The sequence below is a fragment of the Misgurnus anguillicaudatus genome, chromosome 17 (genome assembly GCF_027580225.2).
Source record: "Misgurnus anguillicaudatus chromosome 17, ASM2758022v2, whole genome shotgun sequence".
Classification (NCBI taxonomy): Eukaryota; Metazoa; Chordata; class Actinopteri; order Cypriniformes; family Cobitidae; genus Misgurnus; species Misgurnus anguillicaudatus.
This window is the reverse complement of record NC_073353.2, coordinates 18343045-18366859: the sequence shown is the minus strand read 5'-3', so window position 1 is coordinate 18366859 and position 23815 is coordinate 18343045. Positions and strand designations below refer to the sequence as shown.

Here is a 23815-nt window from a genome sequence, read left to right as displayed (position 1 = left end):
TTTTTTTAATAATCTTATTATTAATAAACCATGTCTTTTCTAAAACCATATCCATATTAAGTTTGGACAGAGATTGTAGCAAAAAGCAATGCTAATGTCAAGCCAATTGCACTGAATGAGCAAAGCAATGTTAAGTCTGTCACCGGGACAGCAAGTAGACTTTTAAATCTGAAATAATGAGTGGATTAAGCTTTTTAAATCGGCAAGAGAGAAATAGAAAGAGAGAGCAGAAGCAGTAAAAGTGCCTATCTAATAGTAATTATTACCATTATAACATCAGTCATAACATCAGTCACATTTATAATCTATAGACCTGCACTGTCTATTAATATACTATACATAGTATTGTATTATATTGAGTTTGATAAAAGGGGTCTAATTGCTTCATATATCAGTGCAAAAACAGTAAGTGTTTTCGTGGTCAAACAGTGTCAGCTTTGTTAATGGCAAAGAAAGTTTGGGGTGGTTAGATTAATGAAATATAATGTGAAATGAATATTAATTTTCAATAAATCAAAGTATTGTGTTGTGTCACACATTATTAGTTCTACGTCACATGTATAGTAGACCATTATTTGTCAGTGGGTAATAATTGCCCTTTTGACCGGCTACCACCACCAAGTAAATTTCAGATCTGTGGGAAACACTGACTGCAACGTTTAAGAAAACAAGAAGGCATGTGGTTTAAAAGATGGCAAGTAAAATAAAAAGCATATCTGTATGCAATACAGTTTCATTATTGCTCATTATTATCCAGAGCCCCTTAATATAACTTGAAAAAAATATGTGCGACCAAATCATATTTTGCGCCAGTAACTGAAAAAGTTGGTAGCGCAAGTGCCACCAGTGGAAAAGGTTAGTGTAGTTCCCTGTATATGCATTATAATTTTTGTATTTGATTATATATTTGTATATATGCTAATTGCATACATGTGGTATAATTGGTTCTTGTTTTTTCATTTTTGTACATTGAGGAGAAATTTTAGTACTCTATGAACATTTTGTTGAATCATAATTTGTTCGTGAAAACGTCCATACACATATTTTATGCATAAATTTAACTTAGTGAATGAGAACCACTGATCCGCTGCTATACGTGACAATTTGATTAATTTATAAATGATCTTATTCAATATTGATCTAATTTGTCAAGACAGCATAAGGTTGTTGCCTACCATCTGAAACAAGCTTTCAAGACTGTTTCCATAAAATGCTGCTTATTTAGGCAGCTCAATAGGTTTTGGGCACAGATCTTATGTCTGTAATGAACACAAATGCCTCTGGAGTCACTCTTTTAAGTGTTGCTGTAGGCTGCCATCCCAAGTCCGAGCCATGATTTTCCTCCACTTTTCTCAGCCCAAGCGGCAAAACCCCAGGAGGAAACCCAGCCAATGAAAAGACGTCAATAATTTCTTTTTTGTTCCCAGCTTTCAATCTTTCCATGACCATGCTGTGCGCACCAAAGACTATAATATGCAATCTTTCCTGTAGCTTTTTTAAGGCCCACAGCAGATTAGACTGATTGTTAAACACAATTATTACACGGCTCTCTGGAATGCTTGATTCTGATTGGTCAGTTGAGACATTTGCAGGTTCGTTCTTTTCAAATAATAACCGCTCCAAAATAATAACGCATAGCCGGTACTACTTGCACGAGTAAAATCGCTCCGCGCCAATAAAGATCAATAAAGATTGGTGTCTGTTTGGCGCCATCTTGTGACAAACACTCGACAACCACGACAAGACACAGACAGCTTACTGAGACTGAACTTGACAGCTACGGAAGCCATCACACAAAAAAATACAGAATGGGCATTAAAACTTCTCAAAGACTGGCTAAAAGAGAAAAAATGGAGACGGACAAGTATGAGGCAGAGGATCTTAATAAGGTATTACGATCATTTTATGCATCTGTGCAAAGTTTCGCGGAAGGATAAAAATGTTAATTTAAAACAAATATGCCAATAAAACGTTTCAAATTCATATTCATGTCCAGTTTTTTTTCTTATGTGGCAAGTAGCCGTGTAATAAGCGGGATAATGTAGAGGCAGCCGGTAGTTATTGGGAAATAAGCCCCTTCAGTGTGATACAAGACCCTCCGCTTCGCGTCGGGTCCTGATCACACTGTCGGGGCTTATTTCCCAATAACTACCGGCTGCCTCTACATTATCCCTTACTTATGGTAGAAAAATTAACTGCAGGCCATGATTATCATATCAGCCACTGCTCAATTCACGATTGTGATTGCACACTCTTGCCTCATTCTGAAGCCTCAAAAATCTTGATCAGACCAGCATTTCCACTAAATGATCTCAAAGAGCAGATTCCTCCAAACATGCATTTGATCATCTGTAACTTTCAATCGCTCTCATGTTTAATTCAAGGGGTGTTCGGGGTTGTTCTGGCTGTCAATTAACAGTTGTTTTGACTAAGTGGAGGCTTTGTGAAGCGTTGAGAGCACAGCCTGTCTAACGCAGAGGGAACTTAAACTGTCTGTTAAATTAAGCTGGGCTTTTAACCACCCCATAAAGAAGTATCTGGCCGGTTCTTGACACAAAGCGCATATGTCCATTACCATTCAAATTGCACCCGGTGGGCTGCCTCATCAAAAATGCATATATTTGTGCCGTGAAGCAAAATTGCATGTACAAATGTGCTGTTGTGCAGAACAATCTCTTCACGTTGCATCACTCACATACTGATATAAACTGTTGAATGTCTCAGTCAGTGCACTTACACTAAATGTGAACCTGGCTGTGAAAAGTCATTTATAGAAATTATTTTTTTTTATATATAAAATAAAATGTAAAGGACAACCTTGATATCATTAATATTGATTGAGCAAGATTTGAAATTAATGTGAAATTATTGAGGGAAATCAAACTTTAATGCTCCTTATCTCACAATTAGATGGAGACTTTAGCCTAAATTTCAAGGAAGGGCCTCTTACTGTGGGTTCACACCAGACGCATATGATGTGTCAAATTCGCGTCTACCGCGCATAGTTGGACGCTTGAACATTTTGAGTGTACTCGCTTTATTCGTGCGTGAAAGCCGCGCATGAAATTCTAGTCACTGAGACATTCACGCGGAAATTTGCGGCCTGGGAGGGGCTTCTGCGACTCCGCTCGCTTCCTGTAATCACGTCACTACTAGAGCAAGCTCCTGATTGGTTAACGCGGCGCTTTTTCCGCTTTTTAACTTGCGCGTTTCCCGCGGCAATGCTCAATTTGCCTGTTTCGCGCGAATATGGCGGAATCACGGCTACCGCGCTAAATGCTTCATTCTTGCCGTGAGACCTCCAGACGCGTGTCAATGCGTCTTTACATTGACTTAACATTGAAATCACTCGCGCTTGATGCCTCTACCGCGCTGATGTGAACGCAGCATTAGAACCCCACATGACCAAACAAAAAAGCACGAGAGCTAACAAATAAGTAACATTGTACATTTTATATATATTAAAGGCGAGGTGCTCGAAGCAGATGTTGACATTTGAAATCACCTAAACAAACACGCCCCTACCAAAATAGAATATGGACCTTCTTTTGATAGACCCGTCCCACACATATGCAACCCAGGCAACAATGTTGGTTAGTAGACACGCCCCTTAATGCTGATTGGCTACAAGTGTGTTTGGTACTCTGTTTTCCAAAATGTTTTTCAAAATTGTGCACCCCGCCTTTAATCATTAAAATCACATTTCAAAATTGATCTACATCATTTAAAAGCCTAACTAGTTTACACTACAGAGTCAACATTATGGCAATCCGTACAAAGCAACTAATTGATTAATTGGATCTGTCCATATGGATAGCTATCCTTGTAGATATCAATTCATGAGCAGACAGCAGACATTTACGATCATCTCCACCTTTCCATCAATCCAACACAGCACATTGTACAGAGAACAAAGAGCGATAGATGAGCCTTGTCGGGTCTTTCTGCTCAACCGCTTGAGGGATGGGGACGGTCCATTGTGCATTTCAATTACCATCGGGCTGCCAGCACACTTGTTTGAACAGCGATCAGTGCTCATATCAGCCCTGCAGGTGGATTGGTTATGCCAGACAGGCCATGTTTTCAGGGTACATAAAAGTCAGGGTGCAAGAGACAAATTACTCAATTTTCTCAGAAACTCCAAGCAGTAGAAATGCACCTTTCCCCTAAGGGCCCAGTCACCCTTCTTGAAGCTGTTCTTTGCTTTTAGATGCTCTAATACAATTTTTCTCATCATCATTGGCCTTTATTTTTGGAGTGTATGACTGCCATGGAGCAGCAAAGCACTTGGGTGTGTTACAAGGGGCTGGCTGATGGTTATTCTACTGTGCGCTGGGTGAAAAGCATGAGAGGGAGATCCTTTTAAAGCACATCACACTGTCTGGAAAGATTCCTAGAGAAAAGGCAACGCCAACTCTAAAGCAGAGAGAGAGAGAGAGAAACCAAAGAATACAATAGGTCTCTAAAAATAAAAAGGAGAAGGGGAACAAAGAAAGACAGAGAGAAAGAAGTGTGGTTGACTTGTGCCAGCTCCCTCTTTGGTTGCGTTCACGCTGGCGCTTGTGTTTGCCATCAGATTTCATTTTGTTTAGCTGATGTTTGTTTAGTTGCTGTTCTCCAAATTCAATTTCATTGATGTGACCTTCTAAACAAACTGAACCCAAAGCTGATTTGAAATGGCTGTTTGGTTTGTTGTCTGGCTGTTCACAATTGGTATGAACACAGACAAATTCTACACCATCAATAGTCAAGGCTGTTGCAGTATAATGCGTTTCTCACGGCTGCTTGATAATGCAAAATAATCTTCAGCGAGCAGACAGCACTCTACATCTAATGCATCAGCAACACAGTGCCAATCTGCAAACTGAGTGCGAACATGAGCAAAACACTAAAGTTGCTTTATGAGTCATAATCTAGATCCAGTGAAAAACACTGCAGCTATATCACCATTCACATTGATATAAATAATCAATTGTCAGCAAGACATTACAAAGTTAACCGAGGAGACAACCTAATTTCACAGGAATTTAGACACAATTAATTGTACAAAAACATACAATTATGAGAAAAAAAGTATTAATGAAACCCGCTAAAAATCTACACAGTGGACCTTTAAAATGTACGGCAAATGTCTCTTTTAATTTTCCTACAATTTGCTATTTTTTTGTATATATTTAAGCTCATAGCACAAAGCTCATTCACATTCTTACATTATTTTCCTGTCATCACTAAGCTCATATACACCAAAGCAAATTCCTGTATTGTTTAGGAAAAATTTAAATTCAAGTATTTGTATTTTATCCGTGTTTTTCTTTGGAAAACATACATTCCAAAGCATATTATCATATTTTTTACTCTACTACATTTCATAAATAATATGTTTTTGTTTTACACTTAATATTTAAGTACATTAACGTACTTTTTCTCAAGTAAAAGTACACAATTTTGTACCTATTTATTAGGTGTACCTAATAAAGTGGGCGGGTGAGTGTAAGTTCCTGTAGAGACAGCAATACACGTTCTCCTTTTTTGCCAAATAAATTAAAAACATGTAATCAATGTCTTTTTACTTGCTGTATCAAAATCTCACCTTGCTTTCCTCAAAGATGATCACAATAATGTGCTTAAAGTCAAGTCAAATTCAGTTTGTGCATGATTACAAAATTGTTGATAATTAAGCTATACAAGTAAATTTCTGGAGTGTTAACAATTAAAAGAAAAACAACAACAAGAACCGTATAGAACCGAAAACCGTGACCCGGTATCTGTTATACAAACCGAACCGTGGGCTTTGTGAACCGTACCAACCCTAATGTGTGTGTCGCTTTTTATCGTTTTATGTATTATAATAAAAAACTGTTTTATAAGAGAATTAATATGCATTTTCCTCCTTATATTCCGTGGGTTGTGAAATGAAATGTTTGGGAACCCCTGGTATATATCGTTTATATACAGAACCAATGAAGCTCCATCTGGTCAGCTAATTACTGCAGTGAAAATTCAGGATTTAATACAACCAACAGCAAACACACACACACACACACACACACACACGGTGACAATGCCCTCTACGGTTTCCTCTAGGGGGTGCTGCATTAATTAATATTAAACGCCATCAGGTATATATGGTGCATTCATAAATCTCTCTATGCAGCTCTACAGCAGACCAGCAGAAAAGAGCGACTGTAAGAAGTCAACACAGAGGTCAGATAAGAACACTGCTGCCATTCTAAAAGTATACGACACGACACTATGCATATAGCAGTTGCCCCTGGTCGCTGTAATTCACTTAGACTCCCCTATTTTGCCAAAGATTTGCAGATTATACCCTGCCCATACAGACAGACTTCAATCAGACAGATTTTTACTTGCGGTAAATGGAAGCCAGGCGAGGTAATAAATTGCCTTTAAGAGCAGTCAGACACTAAAAGACTGGGCACAGTTCTTCTGTTACAGACAGCCTTAAGGGGAAAAAATGAAAAATATCCCACCTAGACATTACTGAGCTAGCATTTGACATGTCAATTTTCATCCTAGCATTCAGCTAATTCAGAAACATGGGCCCTTCAATTGATGTTCAAGGTCACAAGTCTCTTTCATTACACTGCAATTCGAAATGCACCTAAGCCACAGGTGTTACATTAATAAAAAATAGCAGCAGACACATAACATAATAATGCTCTGCATTGAGGTAATATGTGGTGCTTTGCTCTCATTTAACATGGTATATAATGTTAGCTGTGTTTTATAAACAAGCTCCATTTTATAATCAAAATAAAAAGCATTGTAAAGCATCATAGGCACGATCCCAACTAGGGCTGGGCAAAAAAAATCGATTTTTCGATTAAATTTTTTTTTTTTTAAACGTGGTCGATTCAGAATCGATTCTCAAAGAGCAGAATCAATTTTTTTCCCCATATTTTTCTCTGCAAACATTGAACGTAAGATTAACGTTAATCAAATTACTAGTCTTTTCACTAGATCTCACACTCTTTTTTGCCTTGCGCGATGTTACCAAGCAGCCTGTCATTCTTTCATTCAGTGCTTAAAATGGCAGTTTTAGGGGGTTCATCGATGTAGATGCTACCTTCACATAAAAAGAAAGAGGTATGGAAGCATTTTAGATTTTGCAAGCAAGACGACAAGGTTAGTGTTGTGGCTTTTAATTTCTTTTTATTAATTACCCACTTGTAAACTTCTGTTCACTGTTATTTTTTATTAATATAGTATTTGTATTAAATCTATATTCATTCAGTTGAATCAAGAATCAAGTATAAAAACCAACCTGAAAATCGGAATCGAAAATTGAATCAAAATCGAATCGATTTGATAGCTTGTGAATCAAAATTGAATCAATCTGGAACATCTGAATCGATACCCAGCCCTAATCCCAACACAAAGGCCTTTTCAATAACGTGACTCTACCCAATTTGTATGACAATAAACGGAACAAATCATGCAAAAATGACAACTTCAAGACTTTGTCAAGCACATGATACTTATATTTCGCTTATGCTTTCTGACACAAAAGTCTACACTCAAGCAGAATCCGTCTCTTATTGACCTTGACTGCTGTGTACACGCTCAACCTTTTTCCCCCATCCTGTCTTTTGAACATATGCGCAACCACAAACCTACCTTCTGATGCGCTTCAGGTATCAAGCACCCCGCAGGGTTCATACCGATCTTGCCAACAATACGAACAATAACAGAACAGCACAGAACTCCACATTCCCTAATTGGCCTGGTGGGAAGTGATCGAGCACGGATACATTGTGTGGTGAGTTGCAGTCCAGGAACTGTTTGACTGCAAATTGTCATCGTTTACCCGTCTTTCATTCTAACCCTGTATGATTTTTCCTCTGCTGAAAGGTGAACTTCTGACGGAAATGTGTCCACTTCTTTCCAATATAATAAAAGTTCATGTGAACTAAGGCTGTCAAGCTCCTCTTTTGAAGTCACTGGGAAATGGACTTCAAAATTCAGAGCAGGTTTGTGAACCGAATCAATCAATTCATTAAAAAATCTAATTTAAAATACTGACTCAACAAATTGGATACTGCTACTTCTCTCATGTACAATCAAAGCAGCCTTAAGGAAAGTAAGCGTTTTTTGGGGTGAATAATAGCTGCTTACACAAAGCTATGGCGTGGCTTTAGAAGACCTGGAATATAAATCACAATTTGTATAGAGCACTTTTAAAGTGCATTTTTCATTTTGTAGCTTGACAACCCTAGTCCTTATTCACATTATGTGGGCAATAGCAGTCAGGATATTTCTACAGTTATACCCTACTGGAAGAACGGGAAATGAAAAATGACAGAATTTCCATTTTGTGAACAAAATTTTTTCCAAAAAGTTCCACATTTTAAGTTAAATAAACAACACTACACAGAAACGTAGACTTTAGTGCGACATAGGGCTTAGTAAAAATATATTGATTCCTCTATATTAATCAATCTTCAATTAAACAAAACAATAATTCCTTTATATGTGCGTGTTTTACTTCAGGGAGAGCTTGTTAGGAGTGCCCGATGACCCGGGTCAAGCGTGAACGATACTCGGGACAGTTGACAGAACTCTCACTTGCATGTACAAGGCAGTACATCATCACGAAAGTTTATTATTTGTACGCATTTTAGTCCTTGCCAATTTAAATATTTATTCAAAGCAGACATGAAACAGATCTTAAAGGGATAGTTCACTTTAAAATGAAAATTCTGTCATCATTTACTCATCCTCATGTTGTTCTATACCTGTATGAATTCTTTTTTCTGATGAACACAAAAGAAGATATTTTGAGAAATGATGGTAAACACTAGGGGTGGCACGGTTCATGAAAAAAATCCGAACAGTTCGGTTCGCTTGTCTCGGTTCGGAGCGCGTGTGTGCCGTACGGTTCAACGGTTCATGGCATGCGCAATGTATGTAGCCTCGTGCCCTGTATGTGACCTCAGATAGCGTGTTCCCCTTTCGCGAATAGCGCAAAAGAAGAGGTGACTGGTGTGGAGAGTGAGTGCTGCCGGACCGGTCATGTTACGTGTAGAAATGGCAAGAGGGAGAGAAAAAGAAGTCTGCCCGCAGTTGGAGGATGCGCCAGCGTCGTATAAGTTTGGTGTGTGGAAACATTTTTATTTCATGTTACCTATGATGACAGCGGAAATAAAACAATAGATACAGCCACACGCGACAGCCTTCTCTCCGACCATTTATCTAATCTGCGGTAATGAACACTGTTTTACGTCTTTTCGTATTCAGCGCTATTTTTAGCCTTTCGTTGATAAAACGAAAGCGGCTGATTTCCGTGTAGTTTCATTTTGCTAGCGTGTGAAAGTTGCGCAATCTTATTTCATAAACTGCCCCTTAAAGTAATCAAGACAGAAATGGTCAAAAGTGGACAAAAGAGACGGATTTAAATATAACACCACGTGTAAACGTTATGTTTCTCTCTCGTTCACATATTCTCTCTGCAGTATTTAAGCAGCCTCTCAGTGATAAATCTTAAAGCTACACTGAAGTTGGCATTTTTATCTATGTGTGCTAAAAATGCACACAAAGTTCATGTAGATGGCAATACACATTCTCTTTTTTGCCAAATAAATGAAAAGCATGTTGAAATCATCAATGTCTTCCCTCTCGCTGTGTCAAAATCTCGCCTGGCTTTCCTCAGGGATGTTCCCAATAATGTGCTTAAAGTCGAATTCAGTTTGTGCATGATTACATGATATAACTTTTTTTAATACTGTATCGTAAATTATGGATAATTAATAAGATAATAAATTTCTGATTTAAAAAAAAAATAACAACAAGAACCGTACTGAACCGAGAACCGTGTCCATAGAACCGTGATACGAACCGAACCGAGGGTTTTGTGAACCGTGCCACCCCAAGTAAATACGCAGCAGTAAGTGACCATTGACTTCCATAGTAGGAAAAATATATTTTGGAAGTATTGTGATAAATGACTAAGAAAATATTTTGATAAATGATGGTAAGCACACAGTTGACGGTACCCATTAAATTCCATCATTTTTTTATTCCTACTATGGAAGTCTATGGTGACTTACAGCTGTGTGTTTACCATCAGTTCTCAAAATATCTTCTTTTGTGTTCATCATAAAAAATAAATTCATACAGATTTAGAACAACACGGGATGAGTAAATGATGACAGAATTTTCATTTTAAAGTGAACTATCCCTTAAATGGGTGTTGTTTGAAAAGTCCAAAGAGCAAAGATGCAAGCTGCATCTTAAGGCTTCTGACAGCGTGGGTTCACGTTCCTTGCGCTTAAACGGAGATATTTACCCAAATTCTTTTCAAAATTCCACAGTTATCCTCGTAAATGTGGTTTGTTGTGTTTTGTAAATGTGAACAATTCAAAAAGAAAACGCATAACATTATATTACAGTATAACTGTAACAGTATATAGGATCTGTGCATTACATGTAGAGCTTAATGGCACAGCACACCAAATAAAATGCAAAACTAAAATTTGTAATGAAATATCAATTACTAATCGATATGGGATTAAAGCTAAATCGAATAAAAACCATTTACAAAAGAATCAAATCGCCAAATTGTTCACAATACCCAGCCCTATGTGACATGAACAATAAAGCATCAGGAATGACTGTGTCAGACACTGTATATCATACCTTACTGTATATATGACCCCTATGGATCACCATTAAACCAAACGAGAGCACTGAACAACGAAACAGACTGAACCCTGACACTACACACATTGTAAGATGTGTCACACATACACAGGGTGCACATAAACTCTCTTATGGGTGAGTGCTGTCTTGAGGGCCCATCAGACAAATCAATATGACTGTAAACTTAACATTGAGTTAAGGTAGAGAGAGTATTATAAGTAACTGCATTCAGAGAACTGTGCCAAATGAAACTTTTGGATGAAGTTCGGAGAAGAGTTTATGGAAATGGGCTGATGCACTTAAAATGCAGAAGGCAGAAAAACATCAACAGAAGACAAAGCGTGAAAGGAAAAAGAGACACAACCCCGAAAGACAACTATGTACTTTACTAACTCGCCTTCCAACTGTTTCCTTCTGCTCCGAGCCATAGAAATATAAGCCTAGTAACTAATAAACACAAGAAAGATGAATTCAGCAATTCTTTTAATCTTTTCAAACACAGCAGCCTTCTCAAAACCTAGGGTGCTATTGCACCTCTGAGAAGTGTAATGCTTTACTTATGCTCCCTTCTCAGGTACTGTCTTTAGACCATAGTCTAAGGAAGCATAGCACGTACACTTTGCTTTGCTTCAAAGACAATTCACGCATTGCGACAAGCTCAATGATGTAAAAATTCAAAACGGCAGAGGAACTAAAAGGAATCCAGATTGTAGGAGACAGCTGCCTATGTAGGCACTAGACGGCAAAGCCAGCAAACAACGTCTCTGTTGAAGGTGAGCTACATCTGCAATAGAGAGAGGCATTGTAGGAGCATTTTCCACAGTGACTTTGGTCTAAATGAAGTAAGCACTGTGCTAATATAAACTCAGCCACAGACGAAAAATCTTATAGTTTTAGTTACTTTGTTGTCTTTCAGTATTCCTCAACAAAAAAGGTATAAATGCATTTGTTGGTTAAACTTAAAAAAGTAAGGAATCTTCTCCTGAACCCCCTCCACCTGCCATACCATATTAGGGGTGTAACAATACATTGATATGAATTGATACATTGATTTTATTTCTAACGATCCGATGCATGGATACCACACGTCAAAAAAGGATTTGAGATACCTTTATTTGGACACTCTCTCCACATCCTCATTCTTTGACGTAACGTCCATCCACGCATTTCTACCAAAGAAAGCATGTATTTTTGTTTATCTTCATCTGCTAGCATCAGCAAGTGAATGCGATGCAGTAACAAAGCGGTTGTAGCAGGGAAACACAGTGAAAGAGACAGAAGGCGAGTATGTGTTTAGCACTACAGGTGATTATGAGGCTGTTTACACTTGGCATTAACATGCGTTTTCGTCGATTGAATCACAAGTGGACGACGTTAATGCCAGGTGTAAACGGTGTTTAAAACGTTTTGAGCTTGTCCACTTTCAACCACATCCAGAGGTAGTCGAAACCACTTTCGATCGGATCGCTTTGGAGTTGCGGAACGCACATGTGGTTGAATGTGTTCGAACAGCCACCCGCGACCGCCTTCTCGCTGCCCATTTATCTAATCTAAGGGCGGCAGTGGTCGAGTGGTTCATGTAGGTTGTCTACAAATCGGAAGGTTGGTGGTTCAATCCCCGGCTCCACCAGACCAAGTGTCGAGGTGTCCTTGAGCAAGACACCTAACCCCAGCTGCTCCCGACGAGCTGGATGGCGCCTTGCATGGCTGACACCGCCGTCGGTGTATGAATGTGTGCGTGAATGGGTGAATGTGAGGCAATATGTAAAGCGCTTTGGATGGCCATTGGTCTATGAAAGCGCTATATAAATGCAGTCCATTTACCATTTACCATTTAATCGGGTATTAAACACAAGTTTAAGTCTTTTTTTGACTTCTGGCGTGAACATACGGTGAACAGAGCTATTTTTAGCCTTTCATTGATAAAACTAAAGCGGCTGATCCGTTTTGAAAGCGTGTGAAAGTTGCGCGATCCTATTTCATCAATTGCGCTAAAAATTCAGAGAAAGCTTTAACATATACACATGTACAAAATACTGTGCAGCATGTTTACTTGCTAAACAAGCAGTGGACTCCGACATAATATTAGTTTGTGTCCATATAAACTCATAATTACTCCTGCTCGGGTTTGAATGACAGCAGAGAGACTCGCCCACCGTCTCACAGACCACCCCCCACAGTATTCAGGACAGAAGCGGTCGAAAGTGGACAAAAGAGACGGATTTAAATACCAGGTGTAAACGTAATGTGTCTCTCTTGTCCACTTGTGATCCAATCGATGAAAACACATCTTAATACCAAGTGTAAACAGCCCCATCGTCCATGAAAAACGCAGTGTCCTCTCTCCTGAACATGTTGATCAGTTGATTTTGTTAAAGAAAAATTTCTCAAAAGAGACCACCGCAGCACTTGTTTGACTGTTAGATCTGATGTTATGTGACAGATCAAATGCTTAAGTTTAACAGCTTTATTTTTATATTAATTTATTTTTTGTTGTTGTAAATGTTCCAATTGGGACAGAAATTGTCCCATTTTCAAAGAGTTTAATTAAATAATCATGTTATATATTTTGGTTGCATTTGAAAGTAAAAATGTAACTGCTTAACTAGGCCTGTAATATAAAAATTTCGATAAATTAATCGAATCGGATCGAATCGTAATCACATCGAAAAAGTGCTTGATGTATTGGCAAAAACCGCATCACTGGCGGAGAAAATCGATTTTGTATCGAATCGTAATGAACTGTCCGATTTACACCCCTATACCATATGACCGAAAGTAAGGAGAGATCATTTTAAGGAGATTTGTGTTTTTAATAAATCTCACAGATGAGTCATTTGTAAAAAGTACCACAATATTTCAAAACAAATTACAGTTTTTTTTTTATTTTCATGGCGACTTAAAAAAAATATATATCAGTTGTCTGAAAAAAGTTGTGTAAAAATATTGTCAAGTAATATTTTTGAGTTGCATCATTAAAAATTTTAAGGCAACCAACCAAGTAAGTTAAACCAACCATTTTTTACAGCAAGGTAAGACCATAGACTGTAAAAAGATGGACGACGCCTGTTCGCTCTCTTCCATTGGTGAAAAGTGAAGCCAGTGACCCGATACGGCACTGACATCTTGGGTCTTGAGTCTGCGCAGTAGCGATTTCTGGACCAGTCCTGCGCAGTAGTGAGCAGGACGAAAGCCGCGAAAGCAAGGCCCCGCATGTTGTGTTGGAGAGAAATAAATAAAGCGTGTTGTTAACATTTTATATGCAAGATAAATCCTAGTGAATCCGTTCGCCTTTTGTATGCGTGATTTAAATCTAGTGATGTTAATCTGCGGTACCTTTGTGCATCTGCGTGAGAGTTTTAAAATGACAGAAAAACATCAATGTGAGCAAGCTTTAATGCATCCCCGAGGTAAAGCACAAGCAATGTTCAATGACTCACAAACACACACAGGCACAGAGAGAGAGGAAATACAGCTCTTCCCTGTAGTTCAGAAATGCATAAACATAACTGCTAGCAATTTAACCATGCAATTTGAAAAACAACATTGAAATAAACTATACTAAATGTTCTTTTAGGTGTTTCTGTCCAATTTACGTCATATTTCACTGAATGATAAATCAAAATCTAGGTATTTAAATGCACACACTCACTCACGCCAAGGCAAAAAACAGGCGGTGATGCAAATAAATGAATCAATGACAATGATGCAAGCTTGTGGATTCAAGAACAAAGTGCATTTAAATAAGTAAGGCATAATTGACAGCAGGTAGTTGAATTATTCGAAAATAAGGCACACCCATGGTGGTAATGCGGCACTCCAATCCATTTCTTTTACTTGCACAGATTATAAAGAGAGACAGTTACAGAAATTAAGCAGATGGGACTGCCCAGTATGTAGCATTATGTACATCTGATGATTCAGTGCAAGACTTTTTTATTACCGCTGTTTAAAAGCTCCAACACTGTTTGCCTCAGCTTCACACTAAATGACACTGGTTACGGCTGAATTATAACTACTTCTTCCAACCACACACACTAAATAATGTATTTCCTAAAGCACCAAAAGGCAAGTAGGACTTTAAACAATGGTGAACCAATGTTACATTTACTGTTAACAGCGCTGGCCCTTCTTCTGAAGCCCACAGGCTGTTAAGCTTTATGTAAGAGGTTGTAAAGTGTCATGCCAAGCAAAACAAGATTACACACGATCACCAACATAAACATAAACTAGACTTTTATGTTTGGTGAAAATGGGAGTGGTGCAAAACTCACCAATAACAGTGCTAGTCTTGAGGGGGTTTAGCAAGGTATTGCTATATGCATAAAAATATGTCTTAAGTGGTTGCTAGGGCATTGCTTCCTTGGGCAGGTTGCACCAGCTGGTCGTACACCCGGTCTAAAAGGAATACTCCACTTTCTTTAAAAAATAATCCTGATAATTTACTCACCCCTATATCATCCAAAATGTTGATCTCCATCTTTGTTCAGTCGAAAATAAATTAATTTTTAGGAAAACATTCCAGGATTTTTCTCAATTTAATTAAATGCAGTTTAAAGTACACTTAAAAATTTTAAAATGCACTTTATGTCCTACGTAGAATTTACACCTGTTGCACCCTCTAGGCGTAGCATACATCTAAGACTAAATGTTAGTCAAAGGTAGATGTAAGTACTGTATAAAGTGTTTATTTCTATTTTGCCATAGAAACATCGTGAAATTGACGAGACATTGGAGCATCTAATGTGATCACTAGGCTTTCATGCATGCAGAGTGAGAGACCGCACTAATTAATTCTTATATTATATTATACTTATTTACAAAGACAGAGTAAAAAACGTATTAAAAGCTTTGTTTAATTTAGCAAGTGATAATATTTTTACAAAGGAAAAACGTGCACATTTAGCAAGGGAAAATAATTCTGAACTGATAAAAGCAAACACCTTTTAAAACATTTGTTTCAAGTCCCTTTATAATACACTCATCTTACCTCTCTGATTTTGTCCCTTTTTTCCTTGACATCAGGGTCCCCTGGGTCACCATCGTTGACCCCTACAAGTTTAGGCATGGGTACTGGAGGCAGTGGTTTGGGTCCATCTTTCTTCTTCAGGTCCTCAGCCACCTTGGTCTTCTCTGTCTGGATCTCCGCCTTCAGCTCCTCTTTGGACTTGCGAAGCTTCTCCTTGGCTTCCTGCAGCGCTCGCTCATGATCTGCTCGTATCTTGTCACGAAGGCTCTCCTCCTCCTCCCTGCAAGGAAACCATAAAAACATTAAATAAGCAAAGAGTTACTTTAATTCAATTAAAAAATAATAATAAATGAGAGAGGCTGAAAGTTCATTGCAAAGAGTCATAGACAAGGACCTTAGATGTCAGCAACTGGCAGGACTTGACAATAAGGACTGCCGATGGATAGCATGAAACACATATGGGACATCTAATGGTAATGTCCTGTGCCATAATGCAGGGAATTCTCACAAATAATATTCACAATAACTAGGAATGCACCAATCAGGATTTTTGCAGAGTACCAATTTCTTGCCATTATGATTGGCTGACATCACTGCCCTTTACTGATTCTTAAAGGTAATATCTACGCTCTTTGATGGCTGCAACTGTTCATTCTTTTTCTAGATATGTAATACCCCAGATGTTTCCTTTGTTACAGTATTTTAATCAGGTCACATTATTGTTTTATTAGAGAATCAAATAAATAAGCACAACAAATATTCATTCTACAAAGAGCAATTTAATATGTCTTTAAAAAGGCTCATGTCTGTTAAGAGTACTGAAAATAAAACACTGCACATTGTATAAATTAAATATAGATATTAACAATATAAATAAATATAGCATTCTCAAAAGTAAATAAAAAGTTTGGTTCATGAGATCGGCAAATTTCACAGTGGCTCTGATGTCAAAACGCCTCGCAAAATGCTTGCTACAGATACATAAAACACAGAAAATCAAACCTGATCCAGATTTTTTATGATGTATAAAAGTTTTGGAGGCAGTGTATAAACGTGATTGATGGAACATAAGGTTGTATTTATTTTTTTACGTGCAAAAATTTCAGACGAGTATTTCAGACCCAATGTGCAAAGATTTTTATAGTGGTAAAGCTGCAAACGTCCAGGCTGGCATGATCTATAAGACCTATGATTAAAAACTACTAATCATGAGACGGTAAGAGCTGTAGTTTTGAATCACAGATCCTTCACAATACAAACAAGAAATGCAAGAGCGAGCTGCGGTGGTAAAATTGCGCATCTACTAAAAAGTGACAAGTGATATAGCTACTTAAAACACACTCATGATCAGCACCTAATACTGTAGCACACCTGTCACATTTACAATCTGCATCTCTAGAGATCCATCTAATATAGGCTTGAAGGGATTTCCTTTGACTGCACATTCGCATACTTACTCTTTATACATATATTCTGTCTTTATTTTGCTTTAAATATTATCCCACCATTACATATTTTATTTTTAGAATAGACTTATTATGTAGCCAATTATTTTATTTTTTTAACTGCCCATATTTAATACATGGTACCAGACGGGCTGGTCGGAGTATTTCACAATCTTCTCAGTTACTGGGATTTTCATGCACAACCATTTCTAGAGTTTACAAAGAATGGTGTAAAAAGAAAAAAACCTCCAGTATGCGGCAGTCCTGTGAGTGAAAATGCCTTGTTGATGCTAGAGGTCAGAGGAGAATGGGCTGACTGATTCAAGCTGATAGAAGAGCAACTTTGACTGAAATAACCACTCGTTACAACCGAGGTATGCAGCAAAGCATTTGTGAAGCCACAACACACACAACCTGGAGGCGGATGGGCTACAACAGCAGGAGACCCCACCAGGTACCACTCATCTCCACTACAAATAGGAAAAAGAGGCTACAATTTGCACAAGCTCACCAAAATTGAACAGTTAAAGACTGAAAAAATGTTGCCTGGTCTGATAAGTCACAATTTCTGTTGAGACATTCAGATGGTAGAGTCAGAATTTGGCTTAAACAGAATGAGAACATGGATTCAACATGTCTTGTTACCACTGTGCAGGCTGGTGGTGGTGGTGTAATGGTGTGAGGAATGTTTTCTGGACACACTTTAGGCTCCTTAGTACCAATTGGACATCGTTTAAATGCCACGGCCTACCCGAGCATTGTTTCTGACCATGTCCATCTCTTTATGACCACCATGTACCATCCTCTGATGGCTACTTCCAGCAGGATAATGCAGCATGTCACAAAGCTTGAATCATTTCAAATTGGTTTCTTGAACATGACAATGAGTTCACTATACTAAAATGGCCCCCACAGTCACCAGATCTCAACCCAATAGAGCATCTTTGGGATGTGGTGGAACGGGAGCTTCGCGCCCTGGATGTGCATCCCACAAATCTCCATCAACTTCAATATGCTATCCTATCAATATGGCCCAACATTTCTAAAGAATGCCTTTAGCATCTTGTTGAATCAATGTGACGTAGAATTAAGGCAGTTCTGAAGGTGTATTAGTATGGTGTTCCTAATAATCCTTTAGGTGAGTGTACATATATATTTACATACATACAAAAAAGGGTGGTGAAGATTTTTAGAACTTGTGAATCAATGATGCACACTAGACTACAGTGGAGGGGACTGAAAAGAAAAGAGGTCAGGTGGATACAGTGACACAGACAGTGATATACTGAGACGATGTGGGTTATCTCAAGGGCCATTCACCAACTGTTGTACACATACACAGCCTGAAAACGTTAGTCACTCATGTGACACTTAGACTGGGTGGGGAAGATAGCATAAACTAGACTTAAAAAATTTAACTAGAATAAAGTGAATTTCACTACAATTCATTTTCAAAGAGCATCCAACACCTGTTGTTCATATTTTGCCAAAGCAAAAAAAAGAAACAGATCCATTGAATTAACCACTGTGCAGTCATTTATTGACAATTTTTTGTATCATAGTTCTTCATTAGTTTAAGAGGTGTATACAGTAAATATACTACAGACATTAACATTGTCGTACTCCGACCTTTACAGGATAAGAAAAGTAATTAATGGGAAGTAATACAGAGTGCTGAAGTGTGCGTTTTCTGATGCAGGAGGTTAAATGGTTAGTCTGCAAACATCAGCATGCATGAGGTGGAAAAATGTGGTCACTAATGGCTCCTTGTGAGGGACATGAGAGCAAAAGGGCCTACTGATGATAGTAAACACCAATAACATACCGCAATACATTAGAGTACAGGCGTCTAATGTCTACAGTACAGTGATGCTCCGCTATAATGGATTTACCTACAAATCCCAGCCTGCAACCACTCGCCCCCTCTCGCTTTATTTTGAATTTTTTTGGAGCCTGCGGTCTCTCTCCCTTTCTCAAAGCTGCAGTAGAGCCTGTTCAATTTCACGGAAGCCTTATAATGTCAAACATGCAATTAGGAGCATGTCAACATTTGTCTCAATCAATTAACCTAACCGAGACAATGTCAGAACTGGGCAAATCAAAGTGTGGCCGCATTAATGTGTTTACCTCAATTCATTATGTACTGCTTTTAATGAGTAATTTCATTATCTCCACATATTAGGGCGCACTCATATTATACCTAACCCAACCGAACTGTGCCTGGGCGCGATTGCCCCCCTCCCTACTTCCCCAGAAGCATGCAGTCACACTGTACTTTGACCGATCCGAGCCTGGGCACGCTTTCATCATTAAAATGTGATTGTTTTGAAGAAAACAGGAAGTATAGTAAAATGCTCTCTTTACACTGGAGCCCATCGTAATGTTATTGTAAAGCCGTAGGGGGTGCAATGACACAGTCCTCTCACATGCCTATCATATTGTTTAGTTGATCTGTCGTTTGTGCAGCTTTTGTGATCACACTGCACGTTCCAAGTAAACTGCGCCAAAGCCCACCTGCGCATGGCAATTAACCAAACCGAGCACGGTACAGAGCAGGGTTTCCTGCAGCACATTTCAGTTCGGGCGGCCCGCCTAAGCTTGGAAACCCTACCCTCTTAACTAGGTTGTCCAAAAAATAAGTAAAATATTTTGCTGCACAAAAGGCCGTCAAGGGCATTTTGGAGAATAGCACGAACGCGTCTCACACCGCAAGCGGGGACGCGCATCACACTGCCGAAATTAGATAAAGACATGGTCCATCATGTCTGGAGGATAGCCAGTTGATAAAACGCGTGTCCGTGAGAACTGTAAGTGGACTTATGTTTTGGGTTTATTTAAGCCTGATATTGCATTAGTCTATAGTTCTTGCAAATTTAAAGTAAGTTAGCTGGTGATTTTGTTGTTTAAGCAACCTGCTAGCTAGGTTGCACGTGCCTGTTGACTTCATATAATTGCTCTTGCTCACTTTATTTATGTGCATTATTTACATGCTACAGTAGTTACACTCCTTTAAGATAATGTCATTAATAGTGGAAAATAATCAGTTTTTACAATCTTAGCGCTATCTATCATTGTTCGCCTGACGTTCTACAACATCTGCATTAGTTTGTGTTTATCAACCCTTTAGTTTCACTTTATCATGCAGCTATTCCCGTTAGTTAAAAACATTTAATTCATTAATCATCTAGTATGTGTTCATTTTCTGTCATAGTTTATTCAAAATTAAGTTTTATTTGAGTGTTTCAAATAAATAATTTTCATCTTGACGCATACGTCCCGTCCCTTTGATTGCCCCGACCACCCGCCCAACCCTACCACCTTAACTAATACATTTTCTGCGGGAAACCCTGAGAGCGATCACACCCTGCTGCGCACATCAGAAAGTTTTTACGAAAGCAAGTAAAGGTGAGTGGTCGCGGTACAAAATGACACAATAATCATACGAACCAGGCTTTTGGGGTCAAAACGTGCTTGGATGCGCTTTGGTTTGGATAATGAAAGTGCGAACTTAGGTGAATATATTAGGTGTAATATTCTTAAAGCACTAGCACACTAGATTGCATCTAGGACAACTGCATACCCAAGCACAAGTCCACTCCTGATGTTAGATTTTATTTCAAATTAATTTAATAGTAGGTGACAATATGCTATATATACTCTCTGAAGCCAGTTTGTACATTACCATTAGCATAGGGATGCTCCGATCAGGATTTTTTGCAGCCGATACCGATCACCGATTTGTAATCTTCGTGATCGGCCGATACCGATTCCGATACCGATTTTTTTTAAAGCTGATATGCAAGCTTGATGACTGTAACTGTTACAATCTTTCTAAATAAAATAATACCATGGATGTTGCCTTTGTTATATTACTTGCAGTAATTAGGTATATTATTGTTTTAATAGAGACTCAAATAAAAAAGCACAACAAATATTTATTCTGCAAAGAGAAATTTAATATGGCTTTAAAAAGGCTTATGTCTCCTAAAAGTACTGAAAATAAAACACTTCACAGACTTTACTGTATTAATTAAATATACACGCATTCGTATGAAGTATAAAAATTCTTCAGTCAAGAGCAGAGAGTGATTTTATTGAGAGATGAATTAGGTTACTGCAGCTTTAAGACGTGAGAGAGAGATCGCTCTGTTCACGTGCACTGATGACAGGCTGCTGTGTGTGTGGGCGGCGGCTGAACGCAGACAAGCAGCTGTGAGGAAAATAAAAGTTTAAACGCTCGAAACTTTAAGACGCATGCAAAGAAGAAACTTTTGGCATGAGGATGCAATTGTCCGTGATAGATATGTGTTGTATACGCTGTTTGATGGGGATGTGAAGATGCCTCGTGCTGTTTACCGGAGCGCGTCCTCATACGCATATCTCTGTAAAGGCAAAGAGAGACATACAAATCTGCACGCTGCACATGAGCAACAGGTTGTAAAAATGCTCGCGCTACGTAAAAAATGTCTTTAATTGCAACCGCATTCAGGATCCTTTTGATGACAAAAGTAAACAGAAAGATCGGTTTATGAGATCGGCAGATTTAGCGAGCACCGATCGAGTCATTTAATGCCATTATCGGCCGATACCGATCGGCGGCCGATCGATCGGAGCATCCCTAGTTAGCATCATGTAGCTTAACATTAAACTATGTAAAGACGTGGTGCATCCCGCAGCTGCACATCTCGTCCAGTATGCAACCCCCTTTTTGGAACTAAATGTTGTCATTACATAAGATTCCTCTGTAAATCTTCACATAATGCAGACATTAAATGCACACAACACCCATTTTTTGATTAAACACTTAACATGTCAACAAGTGAATGACAACGTTAATTATCTGTAAGTGTTTGTCTAACAAAACAGCTATGAGCCAAGTCTCCAATAGGCTTTTACAACAGGTTGTAATCCTTTCTTTTCTTTTTTTTGAGTTATATGCTCTGAAATGGCCCAGAAAGCATTTCTACAAAACAGCCATTGTTGCCAATTAGATTTAAAATATTAGTAGCAGTAAAAATTGTATTGAATCAATGAGCCTTTAGTTCAAATAAATTCAACATGAGTACATGACATTCATAAGATTTAAAAAAATCAATTGCTCAAACATTGAACAATCAATATCTGATACAGCATTAGATAAGATACTGTAGACCAAAGAAACCCATAAAACGTGTCTACTTACAACAATTGTTAACATCCATATCGTAATAGCTGAAATAGCATTGGTAATGGATTCTGCATTCACTGCCATAGTAACAGAAGACTGAGAAATTCAACAAAACTTGGCAGTGTGACGAGACAATCAAGCATTCATCTTATTACACCCACCATCAGCAGGTGTTAAGACGTCTCTGCTTCCATCAGTCAGTTTCTGTACTCAAACCAAATGTAAACACTCAATCCCATCCACCAACCCACAGCTACACCTTTATGAATCCTCTGCTGCCACAGGAGTAAAATCTTACCCTTGTACTATCCTGATCATTGCCTAGAAGTGAACCACTTTTGAAGCTCTTATATCCTGCGTGTGGCTCTCTGGGTGTAAAACACAGTATGGCAGATTAATTCTGTACGCCTCAGGAGACCCAATCTGTTTCAGACATCCCCATTCCTCAGCCCCATCATTAAGCTTTGATCAAGACTCATTTTCTGCCGTGCTCACATACAGGAGACAGATAGAGATAAGGAGAGAATGAAGAAAGCCTTGATGGAAATCTGCATCATCAAGGAGAGCTTAAGTATTCAATGTTATCATCATCACGTAATAAGAGGAACATTTTAACAGATTACTATGTAGCTAAGTACAGATTCAGTGTTTACTGCACACATACACACACAATTCCCTTGAGAACCGAACTCAATTTAAACCGAATCCCACCTACACCTGTGGAGCCACGTGGCTGCTGGCCTATTTCACAGAGACTAGAAGAAATAAGGTCAGCAACTCATATTTTCGATACATAGCTTAAGGAAGGATCTTCGTCCTCCCCCTCCCTCATCGTTCTGTTGTTCATTCTTTCAAGAGTTCAAAGACATAACGCTGTGTGGCGGTTTCTTTCTGTATCATTCTCAGCCTAAAGGTTCTCCAGGGAATAACAGCCTCCCAGTATCAAATGATGTGTACAGGTCTGTCTACTGTCTTAAAGTGGGCAGCACTTGAGCAAAGCAGAGCCTCTCTTTATTCCTTCCTACATTTTTCATTTATCCTTTCTGATTTCCACGTCTTATTTCCTTCTTGTCCTGTTTGAAATAAGGCTGCCACATGAGGATGGAGAACCGCGTTGAGGACACTCACAGACATTTTATCACAAAAGGTTTTTATGTCGATCTGAGAGAAGAGAAAATGGGCTGTTATTCAAAACCGCACCACCATTGACCCTTACTGCAGGATTCATCGAATGGCAACTGAATGCCCACATGTTGCCCATCAATCCTCTTTATGCAGCTCCTCCTATTGATTTTGATCAAATCATGTAGCTGCCAAATACACCATGTAGAGCTGGGCAAAAAAAGTCACCTGTGATTCTCATGCGCATCTCATCAGTAAAACAGATTCGATGATTACTATTAAATTGCCATCACCTGCTTTCAGATGGAGCACCGTTTACTACACAGAAGAGACGTATTTTACCGAGAAGCTAGGCAAAACTTAGATAGAGCAACCCCATTACTGTTTTTGTGGAGAATTTATGTCAGAGACATCAGGCATCTCCAATAAAGTCCCAGAAAAGACTGAGACACT

The 23815-nt window shown here is 38.6% G+C and overlaps 1 protein-coding gene across 1 annotated transcript in view; it reads right to left on the bottom strand.

Moving 5' to 3' along the window:
- man1a2 (mannosidase, alpha, class 1A, member 2) overlaps positions 1 to 23815 on the bottom strand; it is a 111725-nt gene that overhangs the window by 66733 nt on the left and 21177 nt on the right. The window contains exon 3 of the mRNA XM_055214643.2: positions 15650 to 15908. Coding sequence (XP_055070618.1) covers positions 15650 to 15908 — 259 coding nt within the window. The remainder of the gene's footprint in view (positions 1 to 15649; positions 15909 to 23815) is intronic.